The following is a 17,059-nucleotide window of genomic DNA, read 5'->3' on the forward strand; positions in this document are numbered from 1 at the left end:
GTAGATAGATAGATAGATAGATAGATAGATAGATATATAGATAGATATATATGTAGATATAGATATATACACACACACACACACACACACACACACAATGTACAATGGAATATTATTCATCTTGCCATTTGTGCCAACATGGATGAACCTTGAGGGCTTAGGCTAAGTGAAATAAGCCAAAGAGAGAAAGACAAATACTGTGTGGTATCACTCACATACAGAATCTTAAGGGCTTGGGGGTGGGGGAAAGGGAGAGGTTGGTCAAAGGGTACAAACTTTCAGCTATACGATGAATCAGGGCTGAGGATCTGATGTATAAAAGGGAGAACACTGTATTGTATGACTGAAGTCTGCTAACAGAGAAAGTAAATGTTCTCACACACAGAAAAAGAAGATAAACATGTGAGGTGATGGATGTGTTAATTAACTAGATGGGGGACTGTTTCACAATGTATACACACTAGTATATCAAATCACCACCAAGTATGCTTCAAATAGCTTACAATTTTATTTGTCAATGATACCTCAATAAAGCGACAGCCTTTAAATAAACAAATTTTAAATAAAATAAATGAAGAGGGTCAAAGCAAGGGCCCAGAGTTTGGCGACGTTCCAGTCCACACAGGCTCTGACCCTGGGGTGGTGACCGAGGGGAAGGAACCAAGCAGGCACATGTGCCCAGAGAGCGAGACAGCGGCTTGGAAGGCTGAGGGGCTTAGGAGGAGGAAACGTGCAGAAGGAGGCCAAGAGCAGAGACGCTCAGGATGAGTCCTGCAGAGAGAAGAGAACGCTGCAACAGCCAGCGGGGAGAAGGGACATGGACCGTGCGCGCCCGCCCATGGAGCACACGTTACAGAGATGTCGGGGGGATGCATCTGCCAGGAAGGGTTCTGTGCCTTCAGCAGTTAAGTCAAGAAAAGAAAAGCGCACCCGCTGGGTGTGCCTGGATCCACGTCACAGGCAGCCCAGCTCTCGGCCAAGGTCGCCCAAGACAGCCAGAGGGGTCATCGCTGAGGGTCACTGTGGAGAGGCCTCCAGGCCAGGAGGACAAAGAAACAGAAAGTGACCAGACGAAACATTAGAGTTCCATCTTAAAGACAAGAACTAGAGGGCAGAATCAGGTGACGCATTCGGGAGCCGCCTGGAGACCACTGGGCTCATCAAGAGGCCTGGAGATCACGGCAGAGGTGGAAAGAACTGGCCCCTCAGCACGCAGGCAGCCCCAGGTGCCACCTCCCCCCGAGCCCCTGCCTCTCAGTCTCACCCGCCTCACTATTGCTTCTTCCTCCGCTAGGTGCTGCCCTGCAGGCGTCAGGAAGGACCAGCTGCCCAGCATCTCGCGCAGTGCAATGTGTTTCAGGTTTTTAATGACAACAACCAAGGGCGCTCAAAAACCTCCCAACTCAAAATTCAAAAGCCCAGTGATGACCCTCCAAAAATCGAACAAGAGTTTAGGATTGTTCTAGGTACTTACAGAAAGCAAAGCTGGGGGCAGGTGGGGGAGGGACCATAAATGATCAGAAAGCAAATTCAGGGCTCAGAGTTAAGAAAATGTGTCTATCATGCAGACTTCTCAATAATGGAACTGATGGCCCCAGGAGGTGGTGAACTCCCCATCACTAGAGGTAGGCAAGCAAAGACCAACGGACCCTGTGTAAGGAGCTGAAAGAGATTTCTTTGATAACCTCTAAGGAAGGTCCTGTTTAGCCCAAGATCCCACAGAATGAAATGTACGTTAGAACAATTACAGACACGCTTGGCAAATCATAAAGCGGCAGAATTAGCCACTGCCCTTACAACTTGAAAGAAGTCCACGTACCACAAATAAAAGTACGACATTACGCACAGTTAACAAGGTCTACGTTAACAGGCCTTAGTACGCTGAGCTGAAAACAGAAGTGTGCCCAAGAAGGACTTAGCTGAATGTATAAAAATGTGACCCACGGCAGGTTACCAAAGGCAGTGAGAGAAGGGTATGAAAGTCCTCCCTGCAACGCCGGGCTCACCCCCAGAGCCCCGCACGGGCAGAGGCAGCACATGGACCTCGAGGAACTCCAGATTCGGTCAGGTGCCTGCCATGGGGAAATGGCCCACACAGCACCTTCCGACAGCAAAGGCCTGACCTTGGAGACCCTGAGCAGTTCCTCCCCGTGAGGAACATGGGTGTCACGGGAAAGCCCCGACCCCGCGGACCAGACCCTCTCCCTCCCACAGGGTGAGGGATAACAGACAGAGGGAGCGCTCTGGCCTCGGAGCATCACTCACAGCCTGGAAAGAGCCTGGTTGTGCTGGAACAGCAGTTCTGGTAACATGTGCAGCTGGTTCCGGTTCAGCCGTCTGCAAAAGAGAAGAGAGGAGTTGGAGGTTGCCTGGGGAATCCAGGACGTCCACGGGGCTTTTCAGAAAGCACTGGATTCGGAGTCAGAGAGCCCAGGGTTCAAATCCTGACAAGGTCGCTGTGCAACCCCAGGGAAATCACCTTCTTTGGGCTCAGGTTCCTCATCTATAAAGTGGGGGTTCTGCCCTCCAACACTTGGGGAGAATAGGAGCAGAATATCTGTGAAAGCCCCCGCCCCAGGACCTGCCATGCAGTGCGTGGGCAGGCAATCATAGGTAGAGCACCTTTCCTGCCATTATTTCCTCCCGTGCCCATCATCACCTGCACTCACATCTGCAGGACCCTTTGTGATCTAAAAGGCACTGACAGATCTGTCTCAGTGTGTGAGCTGGACATCTGACGACACATGAAATACGAGATATATCCCAACGGCGTAGGACTGGCCGCGTGCTTTGTTTTGTTTGTAAGAATTTTTATGAGTTTACTTGAGCCAAACCGATGACATACACTGGGGAGCAAGATATCAAATGCTCCCTGGACACACGTTTCTGGCTCTTTATTGTTCTTATCCACATTTGGCTCAGTGGCCGCTCAGCTTTCATTGTTTGCTTTTAGGTCTTCTTTCAAAACAAAAATAGCTTTATTGATTTTTTTTTAATTATTTATGGAAATGCATGCTTAGTTTTTTTTTTAAGGCTTCAGACAGTAGAAGAAAAAGTACTCGGCCACTCGCACTTTTCTGACTCAACAATTTGTGGGTGTCTTTTCATGCCAAACAACAGAGAACGACCCCTTCATGTGTAGTGACCGATTACTCATGTTCACCATTTCTAGTTCCTCTAGGGGTGGACGGACAGCTTGTCAGCATAATAAAACAGGCGGGCCCTAACCGGTTTGGCCCAGTGGATAGAGCGTCGGCCTGCGGACTGAAAGGTCCTAGGTTCGATTCTGGTCCAGGGCATGTACCTTGGTTGTGGGCACATCCCCAGTAGGGAGTGTGCAGGAGGCAGCTGATCAATGTCTCTCTCATCGATGTTTCTAGCTCTCTATCCCTCTCCCTTCCTCTCTGTAAAAAAAATCAATAAAATATATTTTAAAAATAATAAAACAAAACAGGCGGGAGTGGGAAGTCTGGGTCTGGAATGCAGCCTGACGAGAAGACATGCAGGAAGGACCTGGACGCGTCCCAGGGAAGCAGCCAAGTTTACCCAGACTTTATCTTAGACAACACACTCTTTTTCCCCTAATATTCTAAAGTGCTGTTGACATACACTATTATATTCGTTTCAGAGGTACAACACGGTGATTAGACATGTATGTAACTCACAAAGGGATCACTCCAGTAAGTCTAGTACCCACCACTCATCGTTGTTACAATACTGCTGACTATATTCCCCAGGCGATACTTCACATCCCCGTGACGAGTAGGCAACTAATTCTCTGACGCTGGGGTGCTGGACTCCAGCCCTTCAGGGGATGTGACACCTGTCAACTATGGAGCCGTGGTTCTCACCCTGTGGTCCACGGGCCACCTGCAGGGGCATCGCCTAACTCTTAGGTCCTAAGAGTTGGTCAGAGCCTCACTATCTCCGGCTCTCCCCCAGACCTGTAGAATCAGTCTGCATTTCGACAGGATCCCCAGGCGGCCTGTGTGCTCGGCGCGGCTGGAGACGCCCTGGTGTAAAATGCAGCCCCTGCCCTCCGTCTATGGCACAGTTTGAGTGTCACACATCCTCTCCTTTAACAGATCTAGACAGTGATCAACTAGCTCAGCAAAAGCTCCCTTCTGCTGGGAGGGAGGAAGAAATGTAATTCTATGTGGCTGGCACTTTACCTCCTAGGCGGTCACCCGTTAGCTGCTATGTGAGAAAGATACCATTTCCCAGCACAGGACAGACCGTCAGACCAGCTGGAAGAAGCGTTACCTAAAGGGCTGGCTCCTAGGAAAACGCATCGCTGCTTCAGAAAGAAAGGGGCCACCAATAGAATCCTTAAAGCAACAGTAGACCTCAGGTGGCTCCAAGTTCCTCAACCTCCTCCAATAAATTAATCCTGTGTTTACACTGCCTGGTAATCACCGGTTTTTTGTTTTGTTTAGTTTTCCCCCCCGAGATGTTCTCAGTTTCCCAGCTTCAATTTCTGAAAAACACTTAAAAGGAAAAGGGATCCAATAACTAGTTCAAGTGGAAAATCACAGGACATGGAAGGAGGGTCCCAGCGTGGTGAGGGGCCTGCAGGGAGCTAAGAATAATACCCTCGCAGCAGGGGCTACCAGTCCTAGTAGCCCTCACCGTGTGCCAGGCACCAGAACAGATGTCTCATAGGCATTACCGCCCGGTCAGAGGAAAGGCAGGATGAAACGGTGGCTTCTTTCTCTTGAGTATGACAAGGCCTTACGTTCACGCACACGCCTTCCGGTCTCCTTGGGGACCCATGGGGAAGGCGTCCCCACCACCATCGCGCCACATGGCTTGGTCTTAACAAATGATCGGGACTTGTTTGTTGACTCTGCTGCCTGGCCTCTCTGACATGAGAGGAATTAGGGTGTCCAGAGGTGAGTGACCCCCCAGATCACCTCCACACTCCCCACAGGTGGGGTTCTGAAGCCTGCCTTTCCCCAGCTCCCCATCCGGGCTGCCTCCACGCGACACATCGATGACCCCCGCTCAGCCAGCTGAGGGTGACTGAGCGCTGCACCCCCTCCCAACGTCAGACCCTGACACCCGCGGCACCCCAATCCTCACGGCCGCAAAACCGCACGCGGCTGCTTCTGCACTCAAGTCTGTAACTGGTCTGTAACTGCTCACAAGACCAGTTACGTCTGTTCCCAAACCTGTTCAGCCAGAGGTACTTATAATTATAATTGTATAATTGAATGAACTGTTACATAAACAAACCAAATACCAGTGCGAAAAGAGAGAGTCGTCTCTATGAAAACTGAGCTGAATGCTTTGAAAGAGTCACTAAAAGGAAAGCTGCTAATTAAAGGGCTGTTGGATTACGGAAAAGACTGCAGGGCAGGAGGGTCATTAAGGAAATTCAGGATCCTCCACGAAGCTAGCCTCCAAGGACCCTTTAGAAATCTCACTCACCCTAAAGAAACCAAAACCAAAAACCCTAAGTAAGGTGGACGTGTGTGGTTTAGGTCAGTGGTCGGCAAACTCATTAGTCAGCAGAGCCAAATATCAACAGTACAACGACTGAAATTTCTTTTGAGAGCCAAATTTTTTAAACTTAAACTTCTTCTAACGCCACTTCTTCAAAATAGACTCGCCCAGGCCGTGGTATTTTGTGGAAGAGCCACACTCAAGGGGACAAAGAGCCGCATGTGGCTCGCGAGTCGCAGTTTGCCGACCACGGGTTTAGGTGAATGCCAATCAGCATCTCATAATAAAAAGGAAGGTCTTGGCAAAAAATAAAAAGCTGGGGGCGGGGGAGAGAAGGAGAGGAGGTCAGTAAGTGCTCATTTACATGCTATAACTTAAATGAGATGCTTAGAGCACGTGTGGTGTCCGTGACTCCCCACTTCATCCAACCTTTATGACTGACTGACTCACCACTGGCCCCCGACGAGTCCGAGAGGGTGCCGGCCGCCCACAGCGAGCACTGGACCCCCAGGGACAGAGCAGCCAGAAAGAACGGAACTTGGAAAAGGACAGGAGGGACAAAGTCCGCAGTGATGGTGTGACTCGAAAAGCAGGGCCCCGCCCAGCCTTGGGAGGCAGAAGCAGGCGTGATGAGGGCCACCGGCCATGCCTGAACCCCAACCCACCTTCTCTCCTCCTCCGGGGCATGGCAGGACCCGAGCTGGAGCTGGAATGGGTTAGGTCCGAAGCAGCCCCTCATAACGAGGTCACGAGCGGAGTATGTTTTGTTCTGAGCCTTTTACACATCTGTTCAGCTGGGGCTCCTTGCCACTCCGTTGTAGGCCGGCTGAGGAAGGCCAACGAAAGGTCGCCTGACGCTCCTCCCGGCGGCAGGAAGGCACTGAGACAACCCTATCCTTTCCCTTTCACTTAATACCTTATTTTCTTTTATATGAAAGAGAAAAGGGAGGTGTTAGGGCATAGCCATTAAGAGCTCAGGCTTTGGAGGCTACATGGTCCCAGTTCTAATCCCCTCTCCTGCATGTAATCACTTAATAATCACTTCATAAGGCAAGTGCTTAACTTCTCTGCACCTCTATTTCTCATCTAAGATCCCACTGACCCAGTGTTGTTTCCAGGATTGAATGAGATATTGGAGGGCAAGGGGCAAAGAGCTTATCTTGGTGCCTGGCATAGAGTAAGGCGATCAATAGTAGCTATTATTATAAACTCCTTGGGAAATCCATAAAAATATAAAAGCACAAAGAATAAAATTAAAGTTACCTGTTAACCTACCACTCAACGCAGTAGAGTTAATATTGTCAATTCTTCCCTCCTGCTGCATTCAGTACACATACAAGTTAATTTTATTTACACAAATGTCACTTCCGGCCTTTTCCACTTAACATCATATTGGGTGTACATTCCCCTGGCCGTGGCTGTTCTCCCAAAGTGTGATTTTATGGCTTATGTCTCCACCAGAATGGCTGTTGCCAATTTTTTATTGTTTTTCAATAATGTGTAATGAACATCCTGATCTATACATGCTTTTAGCCATGTCTCTGATTATTTCTGGTTCAAAAGGCATGAACGATAGAATTCTTGACACCTACATACAAACCACTTTGCAAAAACATGAGATTGGGCCCTGGCAGGGTAACTCAGCTGGTTAGAGCATCATCCAGATGTACCAAGGTTGTGGGTTCGATCCCTGGTCAGGGCACATACAAGTGTCAACCACTGAATGCATAAATGTGTGCAACAACAAATCAATGTTTCTCTCTCTCTCTCTCTCTCTCTCTCTCTCTCTCTCAAATCAATAAATAAAAATTTTTTTAAAAAATTAGGTTGGTGGAACCAAGATGGCGGCATAGTTAAACAACTAATCTGCTGCCTCACACAACAATTTCAAAAATACAACTAAAAGACAAAAACGTCTACCACCCAGAACCACGGGAAAGCTGGCTGAGTGGAAGATTTACAACTAAGAAGAGAAAGAAGCACAATCGCTGAAAAGCTGAGGTACGGAGGCACGCGAATCGGGCCGGCGGCGGGCGGCTGGGTGCGCGGCTTTTCTTCAACCCGCAGGGAGACAAGCTCCCGATCACTCTGAAATCCAGTTTCTGGGGACACTCGGGGGACCCAGGCACCTTCGGGGAGAAGCTGGACTCTCGGCCATCGGGTCGGAAAGTGAGAGTGACTTTTTTGCAGTGGTGCGCCCAGCAATCATTGTTTACTGCGCTGGAGCGCGGGGCGCAGGGACTTGGAAACGTGGAAAGGCAGAGACGGCTGACGGCAGCCATCGCCGTTGGCCACGCCCCAGCCTAGTGACGCCCTGAGACCCCGCCCAGCCCTGAGGCCCCGCCCTGAGGCCCCGCCCCGCACATTCTACAAACCCGCCCCGGCTCCACACAGCGGCTTTTGCATATAAATGGCCTGTTCTGGAGCAGCTTAACCAACTGCAGCTCCAGTCAGACTGCTCCAAAACCGCCCAAGCAAAGGAGGAGAAAACTAGCCCTTGCTGTAGCTCCTGCTGGGGGACACACAGTACACAAGGGTACACCAAGAGTGTCCACCTCAAGTAACTGGGAGGCTGACCCGTTGAACCAATAGGACACCTAGTACACAAAACTACCCTACCAACTTAGGGAAGCAGAGAATATGAGAAGGCAAGGAAACAGATCACAAACCAAAGAAATGGAGGAGAACAAGCGACTGGACATAGAGTTCAAAACCATGGTTATAAGGTTTTTCAAGAATTTCATGGAAAAGGCCGATAAATTCCATGAGGACCAACTAGAAATTAAACATACACTGACTGAGATAAAAAATATTATACAGAGACCCAAAAGCAGACTAGAGGATTGCAAGAATCAACTCAAAGATTTGGAATACAAAGAGGCCAAGGACACTCCTCCAGAGAAGCATGAAGAGAAGAGAATTCAGAAAGTTGAAGATAGTGTAAGAAGCCTCTGGGACAACTTCAAGCGTACCAACATCAGAATTATGGGGGTACCAGAAGAAGAGAGAGAGCAAGATGCTGAAAACCTATTTGAAGAAATAATGAACGAAAACTTTCCCCACCTGATGAAAGAAATAGACTTACAAGTCCAGGAAGCGCACAGAACCCCAAACAAAAGGAATCCAAAGAGGACCACACCAAGACACATCATAATTAAAATGCCAAGAGCAAAAGACAAAGAGAGAATCTTACAAGCAGCAAGAGAAAAACAGTTAGTTACCTACAAGGGAGCTCCCATACGATTATCAGCTAATTTCTCAACAGAAACCATGCAGGCCAGACGGGAGTGGCAAGAAATATTCAAAGTGATGAATAGCAGGAACCTACAACCAAGACTACTCTACCCAGCAAAGTTATCATTCAGAATTGAAGGGCAGATAAAGAGCTTCACAGATAAGAAAAAGCTAAAGGAGTTCATCACCACCAAACCAGCATTATATGAAATGCTGAAAGGTATTCTTTAAAAAGAGGAAAAAGAAGAAGAAAGATAAAAATTATGAACAACAAATACATATCTATCAACAAGTGAATCTAAAAGTCAAGTGAATTAAAAATCTGAGGAACAGAATAAACTGGTGAACTTAATAGAATCAGGCATAGAATCGGAATGGATTGATAATTCTCAGGGGGAAAGGGGTGTCTGTGTGGGGAGTATGGGAAGAGACTGGACAAAAATCATACACCTATGGATAAGGACAGCGGGGGTGGGGGAGGTAAGGGAAGAGGGGGGGGTAGGAACTGGGTGGTGGGGAGATATGTGGGGAAAAAGGAGAAACAATTGTAATCTGAACAATAAAGATTCATTAAAAAAATAATAATAATAAAAAAAAAAAAAAAAAATTAGGTTGGTGATCACCCTGAATGTGAGTGCCAATCCCCCCCCACACCTCACCACGTGCCTTTTTTTCCTTCATTACTGCCCATCTGAAATGCAAAAACTGATTAAGACACCTTTGCAAACTTGAAAGCCCTAGAAGGAACAAACTATGCAAATCAAAAATGTCTCCACCTTCCAGTGTCTGTGCTGTGGCCCTGAGCACCCAAAACATGGCTCCTCAGGTGGCACCAGGGCTTCCCTCCACACATCAACACTTCCTTAAGGCCACACGAATCGATGAACAGTGTTCACACTGGGGTATGAGATTATAGGAAGAAATCTCACTTCCTCTGTCCTGTGTGGATTTTTTGCCATAATGCATTGGTGTGTGGGGGGGGCAAGGGAGGCTGGCGGTGAATAGCGGCATCTAGAATGTGGGAGGAGGACAGTCTCCAGCTTTCTCTCTGCTGTGATCTCATGATGATGCTGTGACCACGTCCATGCTGCAGCGGCCCCTGACTCCTATCAGCAGGCGGGAGGCAGGCTGGGCGTGCAGTCCTGTCCCTGAGCACACACACTCTTTGCCACCAGGCTCAGTCTGCTCATGTCCCTCCTGAGCCAGCCTCCACCACCCTCCTGAGCCCGCACCCGCAGATACTTACAGCCGCTCCAGCTCCTTCATGTCGTCAAAAGCCCCCCGTTCCACCACTCCAATCTGGTTCTCCATCAGCTGCCTGAGGAGGCGAAGAGACAAAGACAGCTATAGGATGCTGGACAAGGACTCCTGGAAACAGCTGGCACAAGGGAGTGAGACCAGAGCTGTGCCTGAGACGCGTGCAGACCTGAGTCCTGGCCTGAGCCCACAAAATTTCCTCACAATGTTGGCAATTCCTGACAGGGACTCCTCAGCACACCCAGCCCCAGCCCCATGCTGATCCCTGCATGCCAGAAGGCCACAGGGCACCACAGCACCAGGCCATTGCTCCAAGGCATGCTCGGGGAGCCGGACCCCGGCGGCAGGCAGCAGGCAGCAGGGGCTGCTCTGGGCCGCAGGTGCACGTGCCCCGCTTTGGCCCAGAGGGTGAGTTTCCAAGGGGCAGAATGGACAGAATGGGCCAGTAGCAGGGGGAGGGGATCCGGTGCCAACTGGGCAAAGCCCACACATGCAGCACACTCTGCAGTTGGCAGACGACACCCCCTCCGCCTGCACCCCGACTCTGCCTTGCCCATCTGCTGCCAGCTGAGCCACCTGGCTCCATGGGGCTCCGAACCTCCTCATTGCCAATGCGCCACGAAGCCCAGAGCGTCCAGCTGGCGGACAGCAGTTTTTGCCAACAGATCGCCTGTTGCAGGGTAATTTTTGAGGTTGTCAGACATGTTTTTCTCCCCACACTCTCCCTTCTCCACTCCCCGGCAGGCGGCTTGGGTGCTCCCACATGCACCTCAGATGAGGTTTGAGACAGGGCAGAGGGAGAAACGGCCCCCACCCACTTCCTTTTCTCTACTTATTTCCAGAAGCCTATGCTACTGAGGAGCTCCCTCTGTAGACCTGGGTGGGGAAGCGGGGGACAAACCAGGAGGAAGGGGAGCTTCCTCCGGCTCAAAAGAGATTTCCGGAGCCTGGGATGGGGTCAGAGAGCAGTGGGTGATCGCTACGACCCCAGAGAAAATCAGCCACAAGGCCCCCAGTTCCTCCAAAGACCCTCAGAAATGCAAAGCAAGTAGTCCCGACAGAACTGAGGCCCCAGGGCCCTTGCACTTCCCTGGGAATGAGGGACGAGGGGCTCTATGACTGTCTGATGTTCAGTGCATCAGGATGCACGCCTGGCAGGCTGCCTCTGCATCGAGATCAGCAGAGAAGGGGAGGTGAAGGGATCAACACCCTCCCCGGCTCCTCACCCCTGCCCAGCATGTCCCAGGTGCTGCTGATGGCTCCTTTCCTGTTAGAGTCGTGCCCACTACCTCCAATACCTGCCACTGTCAAACAACCCAGGGAAATCGACTCTGTCCTCAACTCTATCACCTACCCTCTCAAGCCAGGGATGGCCTCTTGCTGGGGAGTTTTCTGGGCCACAGATTCAAAAGAACTATGGAGACTATTATAGACTGAATTGTCCCTGCCCCCTCCCTGCCCCCCAGATATTAATGCATTGAAGCCCTAACCCCAATGTAACTATATTGGAGACAGGGCCCTTAGGGAGGTCACTGAGGTTAAATGAGGTTCTAAGGATGGGGCCCTAATCTGCTAGGACGGGTGTCCTTATAAGAAGCGACACCGGCGATCTCTCTCTGTGCACACACAGAGGAAAGGCCACGTGAGGACAGAGCACGCAGCTAGCCAGGAAGAGGGACCCCACCACAAACCACCCTGATGGCACCTTGATCTTAGATTTCTTGCCTCCAGGCGTGTGAGAAAATAAATTTCTGTTGTTTATGCCACCCCATCGGTAGTATTTTGTTACAGCAGCCTGAACAAAGACAGAGACCTAAAGATTCCTCATGGTCCCTTGGTCTTCCCTCACCCCAGGAGTCAACCAGTGGACAAGACAGCCCCATCTGCCCAGCCCAGGTCCTGCCAGGCAGCCACCACCGGTGCCTACCAATGCCACGCCCAATTTTTCAGCCATGCTGGAGGCAGTGGCTGCTCCGGGTCAGGACTCACCATCGCTTCCACCCTACGACCCTCAGGGTGTCCCAAGACTGACTCCACGTGGAGGAGCCCAGCCTGCCTACAACCCTACAACCCTAAAACCCACAGCCAGGGCTCTGCCTGGGACACACAGGCCATTGCCGAGGGAGGGGGCAGCGGGGAGGGTATAAGCAGGAGCAGCATCCCATACTCACAGCACCCGCAGCTGCTTGAGCCCCGCAAAGTCGTTCTTATGGATCCGGGTGATGTTGTTGCCGTTGAGTTCCCTGGCGGAGGAAAGGAGAGAAGGAAATGGTGAGACGTGCAGGGCGGGTCCCCAGGCCAAGGGGTCAGCTCCAGGCTCCTTCACTACCTGGCTCAAGCCTGACATCTGACCAGTAGAGCTGGCTGGGTGCTTTCCAGACAAGCCTGGGACCCCCGAGTCCATGTGGAGGCCCAACAAGCTGGGGGCTGTTAGCAGCAGATGTCCGACCAGCAGGATCGCACAAGGCTCACTGCTGGGAGTTCTGGTAAACCCAGCACGTGGCTGCGGCCCTGAAGGAGCTCCGTCTAGTTAAAGAGATGAGACACTGACACACGACAGAATTTGAAAATTAGCCAATTAGAAGCTATTTAGGTGGAATCCTTGCTGAACGCCGGTTTCCTCGTCTGTGAAGTGGGGATCATAACTGTCTATCTCATAGGGTTTCCATGAGGCATAAGCAGGTAAAGCGTATGGCCTGTGGTTTAAAAGGACCCCCTTGGGGACACAGTGTTTATCATCTGGTGGCACTGGTTCCTGTGAGCTGTCCATATTCTGAACAGGAGAGTAGAGTGGGCCATGCCATTCCATGGAAACTGAGGAAGTGGGGCTCAAGCGGAGAGGGACAGGACCAGACAGATCTGCACAGCAGGAGGGTCAGAGCGGACATTCCAAAGAAGGAGAACACCCAGCGGATCCATGGGGTGGGGAAGGGGACAGGCTGAGAGTCGGGACCGAGGGAAGCAGAGTTGGGGGCATGTGGGTCCAGATCACAGAGGGTCTGAGGAAGCAGAGGAGAGACGGAGCCAGTGAGGTCTCTGAGCAGGAGCCTGCCCTGAGGTCAGTCCTGTAGCCAGAGGAGGGTGGGAGGCGGGGGGGAGGGCTGGAGGGCAGGGCTAAAGAAGGGAGGGAGCCCACTGTCTGATCCTAGGGCCGGGCCTGCAGAAGCGGTGGCTCCTTCCCTCACACCACCCCGGCCTCTGGCCCTTGTGTTCCTCCTTGGCCTTCCCCAAACACGTCCTGGGCACCTTGGACCCAGAGCCCACTTTAGAGGCTGTCTGGTCCCACCTCCCAGCCAGCCTCCGAGGGAAGCTCACCAGCACACCTCAGAACGACAGGCCCCTGAAGGAGTCAGCCGCTCCACTCCCCAGAAAGTTCTTCCTCTGAGCCACACGCCAGCAGAATCTCCCTCGGGCCTCGCGCCAAACCTAGCTGTCACTCCGCATCTAACCAGTCTGTAGAGCTCCAAGTTCACAGCCACCACGTTCCCTCCTTTCTCACCACTGTCATAGTCACCACGTGCTTGGCAACCACCTGTCACCACCCCATGTTCACCTGCAGCTCAGTCTCGTCACTTACCAGCTGTGGCCAACCCGAGCCCGCGCTGCTTTGAGGAACAGCAAGTTCTCTTTCCTAAAAGTGTTCGGAAGTGTGTTTGGACTAGATGATGTTCTAGAACTGTACCCACCAAGAGCAGCATGTGATTAGTTTCCACACACTCCTCACGCCGGCTGGAAAGAGTTATAGTGCCCATCTTGCAGAGGAGGGAAGAGTGGCTCAAAGAAATGAGGTGCCTTCCCCAAGTCGCCAGCTGGTAAATGACAGAGCAGGGGCCTGAGCTGGGCCATCTGATCCCAGAGCCCAGGCTTCCACCAGGCCAGGCTGCCTCCTGAGCTGACAAGCCAATAATTCATTCAGCTCATTACTCTCTCTGCCCTTCCCCTGCGCCTGGCTCTTGATCTTTGGGAGCAGCTGGAAAAACTCATTCCCTGCTCCCCGTCTCCTTTCTAACAGGATCTCTCCGAGGGGCTGGAGGCCTCTCCAAGGTAACGCGGCCGTTGGTGAGAGCCCCAGACGGAGCCACTTCCCGCCATCAATGCCGAGAGCATGCCTCTCCCTGTGAGACCGGCTCTTTTCAATGTAAAGGTCTTTTTTTTATTGAACTAGATATTCTTCCCTGAAACAGCCAGCCCTGAGCCTCACTTGTGCTGCACCCCAATCCCTCCTTCCGCAGCATGACTGGGCCATCTTACTGAAACTCTCATCCCCAAACCCAAAACCACAAGGAATTTTTGGTTGTTTGAATTTTTCGATTATAAAGATATGAATTCTAAGAGCACAACGTTGAGCTTAAATGGCATCAACAGAGCAATGCTTAGTTGACTTTCAGCACATCCGTGAAACCAGACTCGATGCAGCCATTTCAAATGGTGCAGATCAGTTCGTATTGACGGGGAAAGCTGTCCAGGACGCAGTACGTGGAAAAGGGTTATGAGATGCTGTGTCCTATGAGCCTCCTTATGTAAAAACTCACACGCACATCGACACACGCAGAACGAGCTTGCAGGGGGCTGTTTGCCTCATATTAATGCCGGTAACTGCTGCACGGTGGGACTTACGGTGACTTTCTTTTTTATATTTTCCTGCATCGTTTGAACTTTAAAAAAAAATGTATGTTTGTATAAGCTGACATTAATATTCAAGCTATTGCACTTAAAAATGAGAGTAATATATGCACATTCTTGTGTTTTTCTCAATTTCTTGAAGAATTAAAAATAAGAGTAATATATGCACATTATTGTGGGGGTTTTTTAAATATCTTGACTAATAAAGGAAAAATTATAATCACACATAAACTGATGACCCAAAAGCAACCCCCATTAACATTGTGGAATAATTTCTCCCATGCCTGTTTCCTTTGGATACAATTTTTATATAGTTGGAGATAATTCAACATATACTTACTATTTGCAAAGCATTCTGCAAGGTTCTGAAGCCATGAGGATGCATGAGACATGAATGATATCAACGCCTACAATGTTACAGCCTGTCTGTCCCCCCCTTATGGTTTTGACTGGCCGTGAAGTGTCCCCTCATGTGGATAGATCAAGTTCCCGGGGTGTCCCATGATTCCCTGTTACTAGAACACCGGGGCTATTTTGATGTTGTTCAATCATACATACTACTGCATAAAGTTTGGGGGGCATTTGGGAGAAATGCATTCCTCTAAACGGAATTAGTCAGTCAAAAGTCATGAAAAAGCTGATGCGTTTACAATCATTCATTCCTTTTCATGGCAACCATGGTTTATAAAGCACTTGACTACAACAATTACTCATTTTACATACAGACGGCAAAACTGAGGCAGAGACAAACGCTTAGACTTGTCTGAACAAGGCAGGACCCAATGTGGAACTCGGGAAACTGAGGATGAGACTCCCACAGGTGGGCGGGGTGGGCTGGAGGGCTCTCATTTACATGCCTCTCTTCTGACCCTTTGGCACCGGGGCCCACTGTGCAGACCCCGGGACAAATTCCTTAGCCCACCATCAGCTGGTTCCAGCCCCTCCTCACGTCCTGCACCTCCCTCCACCCCTAGGTAAGGGAAGGCCGGGGACAGGCAGGCAGAAGAGGACAGTGTGCAGTCAGCAGAGCAAACTCAGCCTCCCCCCATCAGCCTTGCTCTCCAACCCCGGGGCTGAGCGTCTCCTCTCAGGGGAAAGCCCGTGAGCAGGCAACCTTTGAGGCTCAGCAGACTCCCAGGTCTGGAGGCTGCTGCGTAGGGAGGCATTATCACCACTTAGGCTGCTGAGAAAATGACCTCCAGGGTTGGCCGGCCCCCTCCCCCTCAGCCGGGCAGCCCAGCAGGATCAAGTTTCCATCCTGGGCCAACCACTTCCCCTCAACCCTCAGCAGAGGCTGCAGAATGAGGCAAGGGGGTCATTTTTCTCCAACACCTGATTCCTCCAACAGGTGTTGCCTGTGTGTTGCCATGGAGATGCCCCTCCGCAGGAAGCTGCCTAGGAAAAATGGGAGAAGCTGCTGTGACCTTAAGACCACAGCAACCAAGTCCATTGGGCCCTCTGGGGCACTTCCCAGCCTCATTTCTCAGGAAGAACCCTGGATCCTGAGCTTCTTGCCACCACTTCTTACTGAGCACCTATGTGTGCAGGCTCTGAGCCTAATGCCAAGCATGCTTCATCTCACTGCACGCTCCCTGGGAGGTGAGCCATGTTCTCTCCATCTTGCTGATGAGGAAACTAAGGCTCAGACTGATGAGGTGATTTCCCCAGTGCCACACCGCTAATAAGTGGTGGGGCCAGGATCAAAACCAGCCAGTGTGTTCCATGTTCATTCCCTCCCTCGTGATGCCTCACGTTGATGGGCTCTGTCAGCCCACCTCTCCCCCGAGTGCTCGTGCCTTGGATGGAGCTGAGAAGCCACTTGTATGCTTTGGACAGGGAACACGGGGCCCTGCAATGAGACGGTCTGCTCTGCCTGGCTGTGTGGCTCAGTTGGTTGGAGCATCATTCTGTGCACCAGAAGGTCTAGGGTTCAATTTCCGGCTGGGGCATGTGCCAGAGGCAACCAACCAATGTCTCTCTCACATTAATGTTTCTCTCTCTCTCTTTCTCTCTCTCTCTCTCAAATCAATAAAACAAATTTAAAAGTTTTAAGTAGTACACTCATATGTAAAACACTTTTAAAAAGGGGGGGGGGGCGCTATCTACTCTGCCTAAGCAGCAAGATCAGGGGAGCTTCCCAGCTGCTGAGCAAAGAGCATTCTTAGTGGCTAAAAGCTTGGGCTTTGGCGCTAAACAGTCCAGCCTCAAATTCCTGCTCCACCATTACTGGCTATGTGCTTAGGCAAGTAGCTTAACTTCTCTGTGCCTCAGTTTCTAGATTCATAAAATGAGGATAATAATCGTACCCACCTGCTTGAGATGTGGTGACGTTTAAATTACTTAATATTTCTTCTTTTTTTTTTCTTTTTTTTTAATATTTTTATTAAGGTATTATATGTGTACATATCTTACCATTGTCCCCCCCCCACCCCATCTTCTTTTTTATTTTATTTTATTTTTAGAGAGAGAGGAAGGGAGAGGGAGAGAGAGAAACATTGAT

General features: G+C 50.6%; 1 protein-coding gene across 1 annotated transcript in view; it reads right to left on the reverse strand.

Moving 5' to 3' along the window:
- Positions 1 to 17,059, reverse strand: part of SLIT1 (slit guidance ligand 1) — a 151,414-nt gene that overhangs the window by 119,727 nt on the left and 14,628 nt on the right. The window contains exons 2-4 of the mRNA XM_008144125.3: positions 12,108 to 12,179; positions 9,926 to 9,997; positions 2,266 to 2,337 (exon numbers count right to left, since the gene is read on the reverse strand). Coding sequence (XP_008142347.2) covers positions 2,266 to 2,337; positions 9,926 to 9,997; positions 12,108 to 12,179 — 216 coding nt within the window. The remainder of the gene's footprint in view (positions 1 to 2,265; positions 2,338 to 9,925; positions 9,998 to 12,107; positions 12,180 to 17,059) is intronic.

Source organism: Eptesicus fuscus, chromosome 17 (assembly GCF_027574615.1).
Source record: "Eptesicus fuscus isolate TK198812 chromosome 17, DD_ASM_mEF_20220401, whole genome shotgun sequence".
NCBI lineage: Eukaryota > Metazoa > Chordata > Mammalia > Chiroptera > Vespertilionidae > Eptesicus > Eptesicus fuscus.